This window comes from Leopardus geoffroyi, chromosome D4 (genome assembly GCF_018350155.1).
Source record: "Leopardus geoffroyi isolate Oge1 chromosome D4, O.geoffroyi_Oge1_pat1.0, whole genome shotgun sequence".
In the NCBI taxonomy this organism is placed as follows: Eukaryota; Metazoa; Chordata; class Mammalia; order Carnivora; family Felidae; genus Leopardus; species Leopardus geoffroyi.
The window spans coordinates 18,552,774-18,570,846 of NC_059342.1; the positions used below are offsets into that span (position 1 = coordinate 18,552,774).

General features: G+C 41.1%; 1 protein-coding gene across 9 annotated transcripts in view; it reads right to left on the reverse strand.

Annotated features, from left to right (window-relative positions):
* PRUNE2 (prune homolog 2 with BCH domain) overlaps nucleotides 1–18,073 on the reverse strand; it is a 273,396-nt gene that overhangs the window by 183,600 nt on the left and 71,723 nt on the right. For all 9 annotated transcript variants that reach the window (XM_045469601.1, XM_045469602.1, XM_045469605.1 and 6 more), the window contains 2 exons: nucleotides 6,355–6,507; nucleotides 3,970–4,064 (listed from right to left, as the gene is read on the reverse strand). In XM_045469601.1, coding sequence (XP_045325557.1) covers nucleotides 3,970–4,064; nucleotides 6,355–6,507 — 248 coding nt within the window. The remainder of the gene's footprint in view (nucleotides 1–3,969; nucleotides 4,065–6,354; nucleotides 6,508–18,073) is intronic.

An 18,073-nucleotide genomic window follows, 5' to 3' on the forward strand; every position in this document is an offset into this window, starting at 1 on the left:
ACAAGTCTTAAAGCCCCGGTTACAATGGTCCCCATGATGCTTCACTGCGGCCTTAGAAAATGTTCCCTTTTGTTAGGGAAGAGTTTAACAGTGATCTTGGGAATTCATTCTGGTCTGGGCTCTAAACGCTAAGGGAAAATGTTGGTACTTTTCCCTCCGCGGCGTTCCAAGGTGCAGCTTGGCTGGTAATCTCTACAGGGCAGAATGAGTCAGCGGTCTGAGTCACTTTACCAGAATGTATCCCATGTGTTCTGTTCCAGGTCTCAAATAGCAGAGTGGCTGGTCATGAGGAGGCCCCGGGCTGAGAGCACAGCAGAGCCGTAGAGAGAAAACAAGCCCTAACACTTCCCTCAGACTCCAGCTCCAAATAAAGGAGTCGAAATGTCAAGGGTAGAAAATCCCCACTGTTCCTCATTTAAAGGAAATTGATTTGAAATGAAAGTAAGCGGAAGCAGCAACACATCAAATGTGCTTAGCAGGCAATGGGTTCATTCAGACAGTCTTGTAAGTTTTCTTCCTTGAAATTGTCGGGAAATGACTACTTTTACAAAAGTATACTTTACTGGTTGAATTGTGTCCCCCTCCCCACCCCCAGATTTATATATTGAAGTCCTAACTTCCAGTACCTCAGAATGTGACCTTATTCGGACAGAGGGTCGCTGCAGATATAGTAAAGATGAGGTCATTGAGTGGGCTCTAATCCAGTATGGCTGGTGTCCACATAAAAAAGGGAAAATTTGGACACAGAGACAAGGAGAGAGGAAAGATGATGGGAAAATAAAGGCAGAAGGGTGCCCTGGTGGCTCAGTCGTTAGGTTGACTAGTCGTTCGTCACACAAGCGTCTGACTCTTGCTTTCGGCTCAGGTCATGATCTCACGGTTTGTGAGTTTGAGCCCTGCATTGAGCCCTGATTTGGGTGCCCTGCTGTCAGCAAAGAGCCCACTTTGGATCCTCTGTCCCCCACTCTCTCTGCCCTTCCCCACTCACGTGGGGAATATGTAGTGTGTAAGCCCCACAAGATGTGTGCTATATTTGGACTCAGAACAACCTGGAGGTCATGTGAAAGGGAGAGCATATCTTCTCCGTGGTCCTAGCCTCCAAGTCCTCCTTGTTAAGAAGGGCTCCCCCTCTGGCCATGCTTCTGGTAAAGGCCACTTTTTATCTACTGCTCCTCAAAGTTACATTCATTCTGACCTCATATGGAGCAGAGCACCGAAACTCTGTATCACGACAATTATTTGCTTTCTGTGGTAGATCTTTCAATAATGTCTACAACACTGATTAGATTACAACTCTTATCTGTGATATACACTACCATGACAATGAGAAAGAAAGGGGTTAGTAGCTTTCTCCTTACAACATGGAGGGCCAGAGGTGACCCAGCTGTCAAAGCAATGGTTTTACCTCCTAAACCTAATTTACCTCAATTAACTTAAAATATTGTCTACCTGTGATTGAATAAATACATGAAACGAGCTTGAAATTAATGGAAGACACGATAACTATTTCAGTCCTAAGCTGGTCCTTTAGACTTAATTTTGCAAGAGTTTCAGGGAATGTTATAAACAATGGAGAATTTATAAAAGTCATCAGGAAGTAGCTAAGTCTTGAGATATGCTGAAGTATCTACAAGACAGTGAAACTTAGAAACTATGAGACTTAGAAACTCATAGGAACTGGGGCGCCTGGGCGGCTCAATCGGTTGGGTGACCCACTCTTGATTTCAGCTCAGGTCATGATCTTACGGTTTGTGAGTTTGAGACCCACGTTGGGCTCTATGTTGATAGCTTGGAGCCTACTTGGGATTCTCTCTCTCTCCCTCTCTCTGCCCTGCCCCTGCTAATGCGCTCTCTCTCTCTCTCTCAAAATAAATAAATAAATAAACTTTAAAAAGATTTAAAAAAAGAAACCCAGAGGAACTAAAAATATTTCTTTGAGAATCCAAAGGGCGTTTAGACAGCTGCTCCAAAACACACAGAATAAGATTGTGGGTATTCCATCATGATTTTAAAAAGTGAGGTCCATGGGAATGGAAAGGAGGCTGAAATATAATCAAATGTGAGTAGGGATCAGAAAACACCACATCACGGGATGCTCTGTGGAGAAAACCAAACTCTTCCCTTAACTGGGAGATTTTTTCCAACAGACAGACTGAATAAATAACGTGCGTTTTCTCTTTCAAAGAAATCATAGGAAGTTACTAAGGAGATGCTTTCCCATTTCTCAGTCATCTTTACTATCCCCATTATGCACAAGTGAAAAGCTCTCATTCAGCTGATGGGAGTTTAATCTGTGTACCCTTCTTTACATATACAAATGTCCTTCTTCCTCCTCCCAGAAGATCATAGAGTGTTTCCAGAGATATACTTAACTGCCTGATTAATTACTGGACCTCTATGTAAATTACTGTAAACATGTAGATGATCATTTTATCACTTATTCAGCTCGACCAACATTTACAGTTTAACATATCTGACAAAGCCATTTATATACCCCTATAATATAACTAAAGGTACGTGAAAGCTATGGTAAGTCTATAATAATAGCCTTAAAATAATTTGCTAACTACAGACAGTTCCCTAAGCAATTACAAGATGCTGTATGTTAATTTAGAAAGGAATTCCAAACAAGGCATTTAAAACCTAATAAGATGCCATTAAATGAAGGGAGACAGGGGAGGGAGGAGGGGAAAGAAAACCCTAAGGCTCGAACTAGGAGAAATGATTCTCTGAGCTACTGACCCTTGCAAGATCCACGTTTTCCTTGGATTTCTATACACAAAGCAGATTTCTAATTGAAGGTGATTATCTAGTTACTACGTCCCAAATTGCACGTGTTTCTTGTATTGAGTCACATCCACATCTAATTATATGGAGCATTTATCAATATGAAAGTCCATAGAAATAATTGAGTCAACCTACGAACTACACACAATGAGAACATGCTCTATAAACCATGAGGCACTGTATAACCACCAAATGTGATTATCCCCAGTGACAACAGTCTGCCTCCTGGTACTCATATGGATCTATTCAGATTGACATCTGAATTATGATGTCAATCCACTGGGAATAAACTTTCCACAGAAATTACAGGAAAAAAAGCACCTGGTTTGCTCTTGGTTTTTCTGAGGTATGGATACCTCCTGCGTACCTGCTGGTCACTAGAAATACACACGTCGATATCGTCATCAACACCATGAGGAAAAAGAAAAAGCATGGCAACACACAATTCTAAAAACAAAAAGATGAAGTGCTATACAGCAATTTTTGTCGACATAAACTTGAGAGCTGAGTGCCTCGATCAAGGCAACATAACAGTAAAGAAATATGCAGACTTCTGCATGGCACAAATGTGCTTCTGTAAAATATCATCCCCGTTAGTTAGGTGAATTAAGATGAACATACAAGTCATTGAAAACCCCCAAAGTCGACAAAAGATAATTTACCAAGGAAACACACAAAGGCAAAAGTAATATTCACTCTGAGTCATTCATTTAACAGATTGGAAGGAGCGTCTTATGAACACTTGAGCTGTCACCATTGATTACCAAAAATGACACGCATCCAAATAGCTTACAAGGGCCAAAGGACGACCTGTTTTCCTACAAAAGTTCGATGGACAACGTGGGCTGGTGCACAGAACGAGTGGAAGTGAATCTGATCCCACATACAATCGCCGCTATTAAGCGGACTATACACACGCACACATACAAACTTGAGTATTTGCGTTGTAGGTTTTGTTGTACTCAGATGAATGAAATAGCACTCATCTTGGGAATCCGTGTTTGGCATTTTTCATTGACTTAGCACAGTGTTTCCATCCAAAATAATAACCTGCATTCCTAGTCAAATATATCACAGCGAAGCATTCAAAGCAAAAGACCGACACTGACTTATGCTGTAGAATAATCTTTTGTAAAATTTGTCATTGCCACCCCCCCCGAAAATAAACATTCCCACCCTTACCTCGAGGGTCATGTTCACGGTACTGATGGCCACTTTTATTTCTCCATCTGACAGTTCTTTTATGTCCTTCAGCATTGTCTGTTCAATACTTAAACCTACAGATGAGAGAGGAAAAACATTATTTACACTTGGGGAACTGTTTTGGGTAATATCAGGGACTATGTAAAGAATTCACCCTGTTAATTTCAATGTATTCTCCCAATAAGATCTCTTTTACCCATAACGAACACACACATTAAAGCAAAAATCACATCAGAGACAGTATTTGCACCAGTTAGGTTCCTAGCAAGAAATAGAATTCACCCCTCATCACACACACACACACAGAGTTTTTAATGGTAGGACACATACAGAAGTATGGGTGGGGCCAAGAAAATGAATAAAAGATGGTGAGGCATCCAGACACTGGCAAAGGGACAAGGGAAGAAACAGACCTGAAAGTACAGGAGAGGGGCCGTCAAAAACAGCGTCAAATCAGTAAGGACGCAAGGGAGAAATAGTACAGCCTCTTTATTCTCCTTCCTTGGATGCTCACATCCCATGTGTTACTAACGCTTTTCACTAACCAGAAGGCAGAGGATTAAACACTCGGAGGTCAGCCTCTAGAGGCCCACAGCAGACCAGGGCAGAGAATGGAATGGGGAGGAGTGAGCCAATGACAAAAACCTAACATAATCATGCAAGCTAGCTAAGGAATACATTGCAAGATCAAAATTTGCTTTCAGGATGGATTCAGTTGGGCCTTCATACTTTCTACTGTAATTTAATTCAAAGTGCACTTCATAGGGGCACCTGGGTGGCTCAGTCGGTTAAGCGTCCGACTTCAGCTCAGGTCTTGATCCCACGGTTCATGGGTTCGAGCCCTGCATGCGGCTGTGTGCTGACAGCTCAGAGCCTGGAGCCTGCTTCGGATTCTGTGTCTCCCTCTCTCTCTGCCCCTCCCCCACTTGTGCTCTGTCTCTCTCTCCCTCTCTCTGAAAAATAAATAAAGGTAAAAAAAAATAAAAAAAATTAGAACTCTCTGCCAATCACAGCAGTGTGGGGAAACAGACGGGTATGAAATATTTTCCTTTGACTTGAGGACTAACAGGCCACAATCTATCATACGGCAGCATAAAATGAGTTATAGAATATATTGTGACATTAAAATCTTGGTCTAGTCTTGAAAGTGAATGACAAAACGCACCCCATCGTGCGGCCACACTTACACCTACACGCATGCGTGTACGTTGGGAGCAAATGCGCCAGGGCCCCGCCCACACGTCCTCACACCTTCCGTGGCCGTGTGCCCCGGCATGACGCCCAAACACGAAAGCCCGCTCTGGGGGGGGATTAACAGCCCCTGGGACTGAGCAGCCCCCAACAGTCCAGTGGCATGCTGGTGAATATTTAACAACCAACAGCGAAGCTTGATCTGTAGCGTTTGTTCATCCCTGTGGTGGCAATACTCCCACCAGGGCTGATTTCCAGCTGCCAACCCAACATAACCCAATTCACAAAAGTCCTGAGTTTTAACAACTGGCCCCTGGAGCTTGGATGAGCAAGTTCTAACACACTTGGGATCTAACACACATGGGATAACACTGAGGTGCAATTCCTCTCTCTTTCCCCGGGCTCCCCCCCGCGGGGTGACGTTATGGCTTCCCACAGAGCTAACCTGCCCCATAAACCCCTCCGTCCCCTCTCAGTGCTTCTTGGGTTCCTCTCCAAAATAAACTGCTTTGCCTCTGGCTCTGTCCCCGGGGGATTCCAAACTGAGGGAGAAAGCTTTGTCTGGGGCTGGCCTGGTCACTCGCCAGCTGTGTGCGTGATGACCAGAAAGCAAAGCCGCCCTTCTGTGCCTCAGTGTTCACATCTGGAAACTGGGGGTAATACCTGTCAGGATTGTCATGAAGACTCATATAATCCGTGCCAAGTTATTCCAGCATCCGTGAATTATATCTGTCTCTCATCACGATGAAACAACTGAGCCAGGAAATCCACTGTCTTGATAAAGCTTCGATTTAGAGAATAATTTTATCTGCTTAGCTGTCTTCTCTCTTTCTTTTTCTTTCTAAAATTAATTGATTTATGAAATCCCGTTGTACTTGACGTTGCTCCTGCCACATGGCTCAGAATAGAACCTTCTCGGCACAGGGATTTCATGTAATGAGGCATCCGGGGTGCACGTTAGACGCGTGAATTACCCATACATGCAGACGCAAAGGCCCCAGAGGTGAGTCTGCGGTACGGGCTGCCTGCTTCCAGGCGAGTCAACATCATGTGCCTGAAAATCTTCCACAAGCACGGACAGTAGGGAAGAAAACAAAGGCGCTGGCAACGTGCCATCCCAGAAACCATCCCTACTCAGGCGCTGTGACAGAGCCGGGGGACAGAGTCACTCACCCTGAGCGCTGAATTGGGTCTCCTGCAGGACGTTGATAATGTCCTCTCTCGGAGGCAAGCTGGGAAATTTTTCTTCCAGGATAGAGAGAATTTCTTCCTGCTTCTCTGAGATCTTCTCGGATTCCATGGTCATCCACTTGAAAAGGATGCTACCTAAAAGACATGAATGAAAATGGCCTTTCACTTTCCAGCCAAGCCAGGATGGGAGCCAGGAAAATCCATGTTTTCTGGCTTGTCTATCCATACTTCCACTTTCAGTTTCTTGTCCGGACCAGAGGCCTCCATGGAGTAGCTTTCAAGAGGCAGGTGTTAGAAAACGCTTCAGATACTGTCTGCCCCGCCTCTTTGATCGCCAGGTATTAATCTCTGCAATGTAACAGCCTATTGCACCCTTCGTAGGACAGAGTTTATGGGTAAAGGAACAAAATGGATAGCTTTCCCCACCCACACAAACCTACAAAAATGATATACATGTTTTTATCATTTCAGAATGGAATTTAATGGCAAGCTTTTTAAAATATTAATATTATTTACTATTTCCCTTTAATATTCCCTTTAAGAGACCACAGAGGAGACTGCTTCCACTCATCACATTACAGGGCTCACATATGAACGTCTTCCTTTTAACAACTCAAGGGCTGCATAGTCTGTCAGCAGGAAAGGAATCGGACAAGGTGGTGAATCTGGAGCCCATTCTCAATCTCCCAGGAACCACGCACTTCTTCGAAGTTACTGTTATCCATTTATAAGAATTCACAAGCTGGGGGTAAATTGCAGGCCTCGATTACACAGTAATTTGCCAACAGGAATGACCATCCTCTGACAAACTCCTGGGATTTTCTGTGCACAATCTCACCATGAAAAGGAGGATTCGCCACTTGTCACATCTTGATCTGGGCTAACATGGAGCCACGGGGGAAAGAAAAGTTTTACTTATGATGAATGACAAAACTCTCTAAAAGTCGCCACACCTGTTGATTAATCAAGGTGTCACCATCTCTCCCAACATGGGGCTCGAACTCATGACCCTGAGAGCAAGAGCCACCTGTTCCACTGAGCCAGCCAGGTGCCCCACCACTTGCCCATTTTAAAACAGAAATAATACTGCTTTCCCAGCTTGCAAAGTTATATTGAGAATCAATGAATGCAAATATCATAATAACAGTAAATATGCCAAATATATTTAAAGCATTTATCTAAAGCATTTCATTTATTTATTTAAAGCATTTCATTCATTCATTCATTCATTCATTCATTCATTCCTTCAACAAAGAAGCACTTGCTATGGGCAGGGCACAATGCTAAATGCAATGATTCAAGACTGAGATACAGACATTCATGCCCCTTGAAGCTCATAGTCGTTTAGGGGCTACAAATAAGTAAACATATACAATTCCATCATTAGAGGGACGAGGAATATCACTGGGGAATACACAGTAGTCTAGATCTAGACCAGAATCTAGGAGTCACAAAAAGCTTTGTAGAGAGAGTTAACCTTGGCTGAGACTTGACGGATAACTTAATGTAAAGGAAAAGTAAGAAGATCATGGTCACGTAGACCATGTGCAAAGGCACTGAGGTGGGAGAGGCTCTGGAGGGATTCTTACAAAACGTAAATGTGAGGGGCACCTGGGTGGCTCAGTCGGTTAAACATCCGACTCTTGATTTCAGCTCAGATCGTGATCTCACGGGTGGTGAGACTGAGCCCCGTGTTGGACACTGCATTTACAGTGAGGAGCCTGCTTGGGATTCTCTCTCCCTCTCTCTCTCTCTGCCTCTCACCCATCCCCCCTTTCTCTCTCACTCAAAAATAAATAAATATACGTTAAAAAAAGAATCCCTCTAGCTACCAAGCAGAGAATGAATCAGACAAAGCATAACGGGAGAATTAGAAGGCTGTTTTAGATGAGAATCAAGGAAGAAGCAGTCCACAGGCAGAGAAGTGAACGGATTCAAGATAAATTATCATTTAAAGGTGGGGAGCAGGGGCGCCTGGGTGGCGCAGTCGGTTAAACGTCCGACTTCAGCCAGGTCACGATCTCGCGGTCCGTGAGTTCGAGCCCCGCGTCGGGCTCTGGGCTGATGGCTCAGAGCCTGCAGCCTGTTTCCGATTCTGTGTCTCCCTCTCTCTGACCCTCCCCCATTCATGCTCTGTCTCTCTCTGTCCCAAAAATAAATAAACATTGAAAAAAAAAAATTAAAAAAAAAAAAAAAAAAGGTGGGGAGCAGCCAGCTGGATTCTTCGGTCTGACAATTTCTGGCACAGAATCCAAAACATAAAGATGGCTTTTCCACTCTTTGTTGAGGCAACGGTGAGTCTGAATTTCAAAAAAGACCCTCATCTGCTTCTGGCTCTGATAAACTACTTGTACCAAGAACAAGGAGAAAAGCTAGATAAAAAAACAAAAAAAAAAAATTACACTAAAATATATTTTAAAGAATCTGTGATGACATCAGGCAGTTACCCAGGTGACTATCTTAAAAGTGAAGATCCTGGAGAGAGGGAAAGCACGAAGGGGTGACGCCCACGCTTGGTGTTGTTCATCCTCTCTGGGTATTTGTTAATTTAGAAGTTGTAGCTAATGAGATAAGAAGATTCACAGATCTAACAATAGTTTCACAGGGATAGGGAGGCAAAAATTGAGGTTTAGGGCTCTCTGCAGAGAAGGAGTCTCGGGTTAAATAACCCAGGTTTTGAGAGGAGGCCCCTGGAGAGCCATACCCTGGGAAAGAGGTTGGAGAAAAATGATCTGCAGGGTGAGTCTGGTCAACCACCAGATTTTCTCAGTAAAGTCTCAGTAAAGTTTTGGTGGAATACAAACACACTTATTAACGTTGCTTATGGATGTTTTTGTGCTATAATGATGGTATGAGTAGTTGCAACAGAGACTGTAGGCCTGCAAAGCCTAAAATATTTACTGCTTGACTTTACACCAATAAAGTTTGCTGACCTCTACCACAGCCAAAGGATGAAGCAAGAATAGATTCGTCCTCAAGACGACAGAAGTCCTGATTTGAGTCAGCTCAAACACAAAATAGATGAAGTTTCTCTGACATTCTTCTAGCTACCTCTGGTGCCAGAAGCCTGTCCTCTCTGGAGCAAACAAATCTCATCATCCATCGCTTCATTGTCTCTACATCTTTCATGTATGCTGTTCAGCAATCAATGACAAATTACCAGGCATTAAAAAATATATATATGATCAAATGACTGAAAAGTTCAGGGGGGAAAAAAAACTCATGAGAGAAGGAACGGAAACAGAACTAGAGGGAATTTTTAAAAAGGAGCTGGAGAATTACAGTAGAGAATTAGAATCTATAAATAAAATATGCAAAAGAAATTTTTAAACTGCAAGTTTAATCATTGAATGTAAGAACTCAAAAAAAAAATAGGCATGCCTGGGTGGCTCAGTTGGTTGAGTGTCTGACTTTGGTTCAGGTCATGATCTCACAGTTCGTGGGTTCCGGCCCCGCGTCGGGCTCTGTGCTGACAGCTCAGAGCCTGGAGCCTGCTTCGGATTTTGTGTGTGTGTCTCTCTCTGCCCCTCCCCTGCTTGCGCTCTGTCTCTCTCTCTCAAAAAATAAAATAAAGGGGCGCCTGGGTGGCTCAATCAGTTGAGCGTCCGACTTCAGCTCAGGTCACAATCTTGCAGTTGGTGCGATCGAGCCCTGCATTAGGCTCTGTGCTGACAGCTCAGAGCCTGGAGCCTGCTTCTGATTCTGTGTGGGTGTCTCTCTCTCTCTCTCTACCCCTCCCCTGTTCATGCTGGGTCTCTCGCCCTCAAAATAAAATAAGCATTTAAAAACTAAATAAGTAAAATGAAAAGTTTAAAAAAAACGTATAAAAAGAACTCAAAACATATGTTCAATGACAGATGAGATCCACTGAGAAGATTAGTAAATTGGAAACTAAGTCAGAAGAAAATCTCCATGCTGAAGTATGGAGAGACTAAAGGGATGAAAAATCTACAGATGAGCATAAGAGACCCAGGGAACATGGAGAAAAGGCCTGACATACATGCAATGGAAGTTTCCCTTGGAGGAGAGAAAAACGGGACTAAGATTATATTTAAAAAGGCAACAGCCAATCACCTTTCAAAATTAATGAAAGATATTACTCCACGGTATTTGTGTTCAACTATGAACCCAAATCAGGAGAAACACAAAGAAAAAGACCTCTAGCCATATGACACTAAAACTGCTAAAAATTACAGAGAATAGAAATTTGAAATCAATCAGAAAAAGACAACATGACTGTCAAAGGTACAACAATAAAAGGGAGAGCTTACCTCCCCCCAAATTGATGAAAGTCAGAAGACAATGGAATTGTCTGCAAAGTACAGATAGAAAATAATTGCCAATCTAAATTTCTGTACTGAGTGAACACATGAAAAAATGAAGGCAAAATAAAGACGTTTCCAGAAAAATAAACTGAAATGGTCTGCCAAGAGAAAACCCACACTGAAAGCAAGTAGGAGCAGAAGAAAACCATTATATGTGGAAGCAGAGAAATGAAGGAAAAAAAGAGGCGCACTGGAGAACGAGAATATGTGGATAAGAATAAATCAATGTTCATGGCATAAAACAATTGCAATATCTTATGGAGTTTTAAATTTATGCGTGATTAAAATACATTCCAGTGGCAACAAATTGCAGAAGGGACCAAGTAGAGGTAAATCGCTCTACGGTTCTTGGATTGTCAGGAAAGTGATCAAAATATCAATTTATATGAAATTAGACTTGTATGTTATAACACGTATGTAACCACTAAAATAGCTTTCTTAAATAACTGATATCTCACAAACCAATGGGGGGGAAATGTAATAGCAAAAATACTTTAATATAATAGGAGTAAAGAAATAAGGAAACGGAAGAAATGTGAGACAAGTTGAAAACAAACAGCAAAGGGGCGCCTGGGTGGCTCAGTCGGTTGAGCGTCCAACTTCAGCTCGGGTCATGATCTCACGGTTCGTGAGTTCGAGCCCCGCGTCGGGCTCTGTGCTGACAGCTCGAAGCTTGGAGCCTGGAGCCTGCTTCGGGTTCTGTGTCTCCCTTTCTCTCTGCCCCTCCGCCTCTCACACCTCTCACACTCTGTCTCTCTCTGTCTCAAAAATAAATATTTTTTTTAAAAGACAAAATTATCAAACTGAATTTTAAAAGCCATAATAGCAATATCCTGTTTTGACTTATGCCTTGGGGTGCCCGGGTGGCTTGGTCAGTTAAGTGGCTGACTTTGTAAAAGCACACCTGAGATATGGTGAAATATGTTGAGATAATGTGGAAAGACTGAAAGTAAAAAAGTAGAAAAGATGGAACAATTGTATGATATATTAATTGGGGACAAAGTAGACTAAAGTTCCCTAAGAACCGGTAGGGAAAAAAGTCTGTAAAGATGTAGAATATTTGAGCGACAGGAGTAGCAAAGTTGACCAAACTGGCGTGTATTAAACACTGTCATCAACAATGGCGGTCTAGACGTTCTTGTTTAGCACAAATAAGACGTTAACCCAAACTGACCATCTGTTGAGGCATAAATCAAGTCTTTTTTTATTTTTTTAACGTTTACTTTTGAGAGACGGGGGTGGGGGGTGGGGAGGAAGGGTGGAGAAAGAGGGGGACACAGAATCCAAAGCGGGCTCCAGGCTCTGAGCTGTCAACACAGAGCCCAACGCGAGGCTCGGACCCATGAACTGTGAAATCATGACCTGAGCTGAAGTCGGCCACCTAACTGATCAAGCCACCCAGGTGCCTCAAGTCTTAACAAATTTCAAAAAATTGCAACCACGGAGTTACCATCTATGGCCACCATAACAGTCTGAAAATCAGTAATAGGACAAAACTAGAAAATTCCCAAATGTTAGAAAATTAAACAACACACTTCTTTTTTTTTTTAAATGTTTATTTTATTTTTGAAAGAGAGAACGTGCAAGCAGGGGAGGGGCAGAGAGAGAGGGACACACAGAATCCAAAGCAGGCTCCAGGCTCTGAGCTGTCAGCACAGAGCCGGACGTGGGGCTGGAACTCATGAGCCATGAGATCATGACCTGGGTCAAAGTTGACGCTTAACTGACTGAGCCACCCAGGCGCCCTAAACAATGCATTTCTAAATAACTCATCGTCAAAGAAGAAATCAGAACATATTTGTAATATATTTTAATTGAATGATAATGAAAATATGACACTTAACTGTGTGGGATGTAACCGAAGCTATGCTCTGAGGAAAAAAACCTTTAAAAGCATCAGATGTTAGGGGTGCCTGGGTGGCTCAGTTGGTTAAGCACTAGACTCTTGGTTTTGGCTCAGGTCATGATCTCATAATTTGTGAGTTCGAGCCTCAAAATGGGCTCCACACTGATAGCACTGAGTTTGCTTGGGATTCTCTCTCTCTCTCTCTCTCTCTAACTTAAAAAAAATTTTTTTAGGGGCGCCTGGATGGCGCAGTCGGTTAAGCATCCGACTTCAGCCAGGTCACGATCTCGCGGTCCGTGAGTTCGAGCCCCGCGTCGGGCTCTGGGCTGATGGCTCAGAGCCTGAAGCCTGTTTCCGATTCTGTGTCTCTCTCTCTCTCTGTCCCTCCCCCGTTCATGCTCTGTCTCTCTCTGTCCCAAAAATAAATAAACGTTGAAAAAAAAAAAAAATTTTTTAAAAAGCATCAGATGTTAAAAAAAAACAGCGAACTAAAACATGTCAAAGGAAGGATATAATAAAAATATAAGTGTATTTATATATAAATATGATATAATAGTTATATAATATATAATAATATAATATATAATATAAATTTTGCAATTTGCGTAAAAATATAGTTTTTTAACTGTTTAAGAAAAAAAAGAGAAGAGCGAGAGAAGGGCATAATTTAGCAAAATGAGGAATGAGACAATAACATACTACAGATTCTCCTAATACTAAGAGATAAGAACAAACTGTAATAGATTATAAAATTCGTTCGAGGGGCGCCTGGGTGGCGCAGTCGGTTAAGCGTCCGACTTCAGCCAGGTCACGATCTCGCGGTCCGTGAGTTCGAGCCCCGCGTCAGGCTCTGGGCTGATGGCTCAGAGCCTGGAGCCTGTTTCCGATTCTGTGTCTCCCTCTCTCTCTGACCCTCCCCCGTTCATGCTGTCTCTCTCTGTCCCAAAAATAAATAAAGGTTGAAAAAAAAATTAAAGAAAAATAAAAATATAAAAAAATAAAATAAAATTCGTCCGAAAATACTCCTGAATAAGTGCTTCTGAATAATACTTCTGAATACTTCTGAAAAAAAAAACCCTCAACTTGTGAAACCTGGCAGGAAAGAAATTTAAAATCTAGATGGTTTTGTATCTGCATAAAAATGAGTCCCATTTCAGGGCACCTGGCTAGCTCAGTCGGTGGAGCGTGTGACTCTCCATTTCAGGGTTGTGAGTTCAAGTGCCCATATTGGGAGTAGAGTTTACTTAATAAAAAAAAAAAAATTTTTTTAATGAATCCATTACACTTACTATCCATTGTTCCGAACTTCTAAGAGATACACTAATTTTATACAAACTCTTCCAAAGAATAGAAAGAGAGAACACTTCCCAATTTATTTTCTTTCAGAACCTAGCATAATCTCAATACCAATATCCAACAGGGACATCACAAGAAAGCAGAATTAAAGGCAAGTCTCTTAAATAAGCATAGCAAAAAAAAAACCCAAACCAAACAAAAAACTTTTTAAACTAGTCCCAAACCAAATTAGCAATATATAAGAGGTTATTATGTAGTCACCAGGTAGGGATTTCCTAGGAATTAAAGGACAAATTAACATGCAAAAATCAACCAATATAATTCAGCATATTAACAGAAGAGAATATCATCTGACCATCTCAGGAGATGTCAAGTGGTAAAACTATCTAAAATCCAGGATTTAATCATTATATAAAATCTCAGCCAAGTGGGAATGGAACACAACTGCCTTAATTTGATGAAGGACATTTATAAGAAGCAAATCAAAAAAGTAAACCTTGTATTTAACTGTGAAATACTGAAAGCCTTCCACCTCAAATCAGGAATGAGACACCTGCTGGGGCGCCTGGGTGGCGCAGTCGGTTAAGCGTCCAACTTCAGCCAGGTCACGATCTCGCGGTCCGTGAGTTCGAGCCCCGCGTCGGGCTCTGGGCGGATGGCTCAGAGCCTGGAGCCTGTTTCCGATTCTGTGTCTCCCTCTCTCTCTGCCCCTCCCCCGTTCATGCTCTGTCTCTCTCTGTCCCAAAAATAAATAAACGTTGAAAAAAAAAAAAAAAGGAATGAGACACCTGCTATTTCTATCCATCACTGCACCCTGGCCAGAGCAATGAGACAAGCAAAACAAGTAAAAGGTATAAGGAAAGGAAAAGCAGATCTAAAAACTGTCTTTCCTCACAGATGATATGTTTGTGTATACAAAAAACGCAAAAGAACCTACAAACGAGCTTGACATAGTAAGTAAACTTAGCAAGGGCGCTTGGTACCACTTTAATAACACAAAATCTCCTGTATTTCTATAAACCATCACAATTAGAGAATTGGATTTAAAAATTAAAAAAAAAAACTGTAATAGCATCAAAATGTAAGATCCTTAACAATAAATTTCACAAAAACGCGCCTGTCTCACAGTCGAACTAAGAATCATCTTTTTTTTTTTTTTTTTTTTTTGATTTGGGGATCTTAATTTTAAAATACATACAATAGAAAGCAGTATTCAGAAAGTAGCATTGCACTAAACAAAGTCCTACAGAATAAGTCAATGAAAGAGACTTCCAACATTGATTTATGAGTCTGACATGAAAATGCAAAACACGACATACTAATGTAGGAGGGAAAAAAATAACTCAAAATCTTTCTCACCAACAACTCCGAGTTGTTTTTACTGCAAAGGAATGGTTATGGCCCAGCTTTATTCAAGGGATTCACCGATAGCAAATTTTTCTATTTCACATTAAAGACCCATTTACGTATATGCTTAACTAAATATCAATGTCAGGCCATATAAGCAGCCAAAGGCACCTCATGGCAAAATCAAACCTGTTTTTGGAGTAAGAGTTGATTTAACTTCCAGCAAATTCTGCAGAACTAAAAAAAAAAAAAAATATATTTAAACCCATACACATATACCCAACAGTGTCGCAGCTATTCACAGGCCAGGGGGTTTAACAAGAAGCAACAAAGAAAGCAATTATAATAAAATTATAACAAACATTTCATTCCCTTAGAAAAAAATCAACCACAATGTGCTTTGTTCAAAAGAATGGCAAAGCGAAGGACCTTTTGCCAAAAGCAATCGCAGTACATTAATATTAAACATGATCTAATGAAGTCAGAAGTGGTTTGGGGAAAACATTCACTACAGTAAAGGCATATTCTGCATGATAAATTCTTAGCAGAAAAGAAGGGATTCAAACCCCTTTCCTTGTTTCACCTGGGACTGATTCTTTTTTATACTGAAACAAAAAAATTAAGGAATGAATAACAGAGAGAGGGAGGGGGGGAAGAAGAAAGGAGAAAAAAACAGATAGAAAATACAACTTCGTTCGCAGTTTTGCCTGAAAAGGGATAATAAAAAAGAAGCCTATTATTCTAGTGCTTAATAATCTTATCGATTTAAAACATGTGAATTTAAGAACGAGGCTTATCTTGGCATGGCATAAGAACTCAGAGGTTGAGGAATTGTTCTGGTTTTATATCTAGCAAAAAAAAAAAAAAGTAATTTCTTTCCTGTACCACCACACAGATCTTCCCTCTTTCTGAGCAAAACAGGATGGATGAAATTCCCTTTGGACTCTGTAACCATTTTGGGAGACAGATGATTCACTGGGAGACATGACTCCCTCTTTGGGCAGGAGAGAAAAAAAAAAAAAAAGAAAAGAAAAAATCTGGCTCTGTTCCTTTCCCATCTGACCTCCTTAAAAGGATCTTTTTTGAAGCTGTTAATCCAGGCTACTAAAATAGCAAGCAACTATTCTTTATTGAAGTTCAAATGGCATTGCCAATAGAAAGGAGGGCCTGCGTTTTCTTGAAAACCTAGGACATAGGTTTTCTGCGTCCTACGCGATGAACAATTGCCATCATTTGGTTTGCTATACGTAGTGAGGCTCTGTCAAGGTCTTATACAAATAAATGTGACAGGCCTTTCGGTGGGGGGAAGCATGGTCTTAATGGAAACCTGACTGGTAATCAGTGGCTGCAGTCTTATCATTGCCAGCTGGTTCCCAGAAACACACACGCACGCACACACGCGCGTGTGCACACACACACAAATACACACGCACACAAATCCCCATTGCGATGATTCAGCAATTTAATGGAGCTTACATTTGGCAATACTCCTCCGGTGCACACCTCTGGGGAAATTAAAGAACACGGACTGCGGATTCTGGCAGGTCCATAATCATTTGTTTTTGGCAAACACTCAGGGCATAGCCCAGCACCAACTTTAGGCCACTCTGACTGCATCTAGTGACTTTTAGAAAGATGCAGACTGCAGCTTGTTTGAAAACGATACCAAAAAGGTCATAGAAGCAGAGAATAGGAAGGGAAAGAAAGGAAGATCAGAAAGAGCCGACAAGGAAAGGCAGAAGGGGAGAAAAAAATAAAATAAAATAAAGAACCACAACAGAAGAAACAGATGTGGGGTGGGGGAGACGAGTAAAATGTCACTTCCAAAAGCCAGGGTCATTTAGGATCCCATCCGAACAAGCACATTCTCTTCGTAGACCAATAACTTCTTACACAAATAATTGCAAAGTAATCTATGGAAGTAAATCTGTGTCTTTCCAATTAAAAATGGTACTAATGATCTGTATCTTGAAATCTCTAAGTTTGAGGTATGTCTTCTTAAAAGAGCACAGCAAGACCTAGCTTTTGTAAGAAGTAGTAATTTAAGGAAATGCAAATTATGTCAACTTCATTAAATCAACATCTGAACACACAATGGCCGTGAGTGAGTCACCTGTTGACATTTATCCGTAACTGTCCCGCCAGGGCCCGGAGGGTACATTGTTAAAGAAGCACCGCAGGTTATTTCTACCTTGGCAACAGGATACCTGCTTCTAATTGGTATATAAATGATCTTTTAACAACATCCGTTATAACCAGGTTCTACCTCCATATTCTAATAGAATGTTCTCCCACAAGGTAAACACTGTGATATATATATATAAATATGTAATTAATATCTTTATAATCAATATATTTAATAATATTTTATATTTATATTAAATTAAGATATAATTATACGAGTCTATGATTAATGTATAATTAATTATATTTAATATTTAATAATTAATATATTTAATATGAATATATATGTGTTTCTACAGCAGTAAGTATAAGACTATAAAAGAGTCCAATATGATTGAATTTAAATACTTCCTGTATTTAGAGAAAAAGAGCAACCTGTAGACTAAAGACATTTAGAAGGGAAAATAAGGTTGCTAGTCTTAATGGTGAAGTTGATTAAAACAACACCAATACACCAATTGGAGAGTTGAAACTATCAGACACACGGCACCCAGTTCCTGTGTAAACCGTTACTTCATATGACTGAGGATGTCGATGACATTATTAGGGGTATTTTCCGGAAAACTGATGTACGGAAAAAATTCTCAGATTTTTTTCAATGAGGAACTGGCATATGTATTTGTTTTAGTAACGATATAATTACAGTGAATTTGATTTCGATTTTTTCATTGGCTCCAAGAAGCTCATACACCAAGTTTTGGAC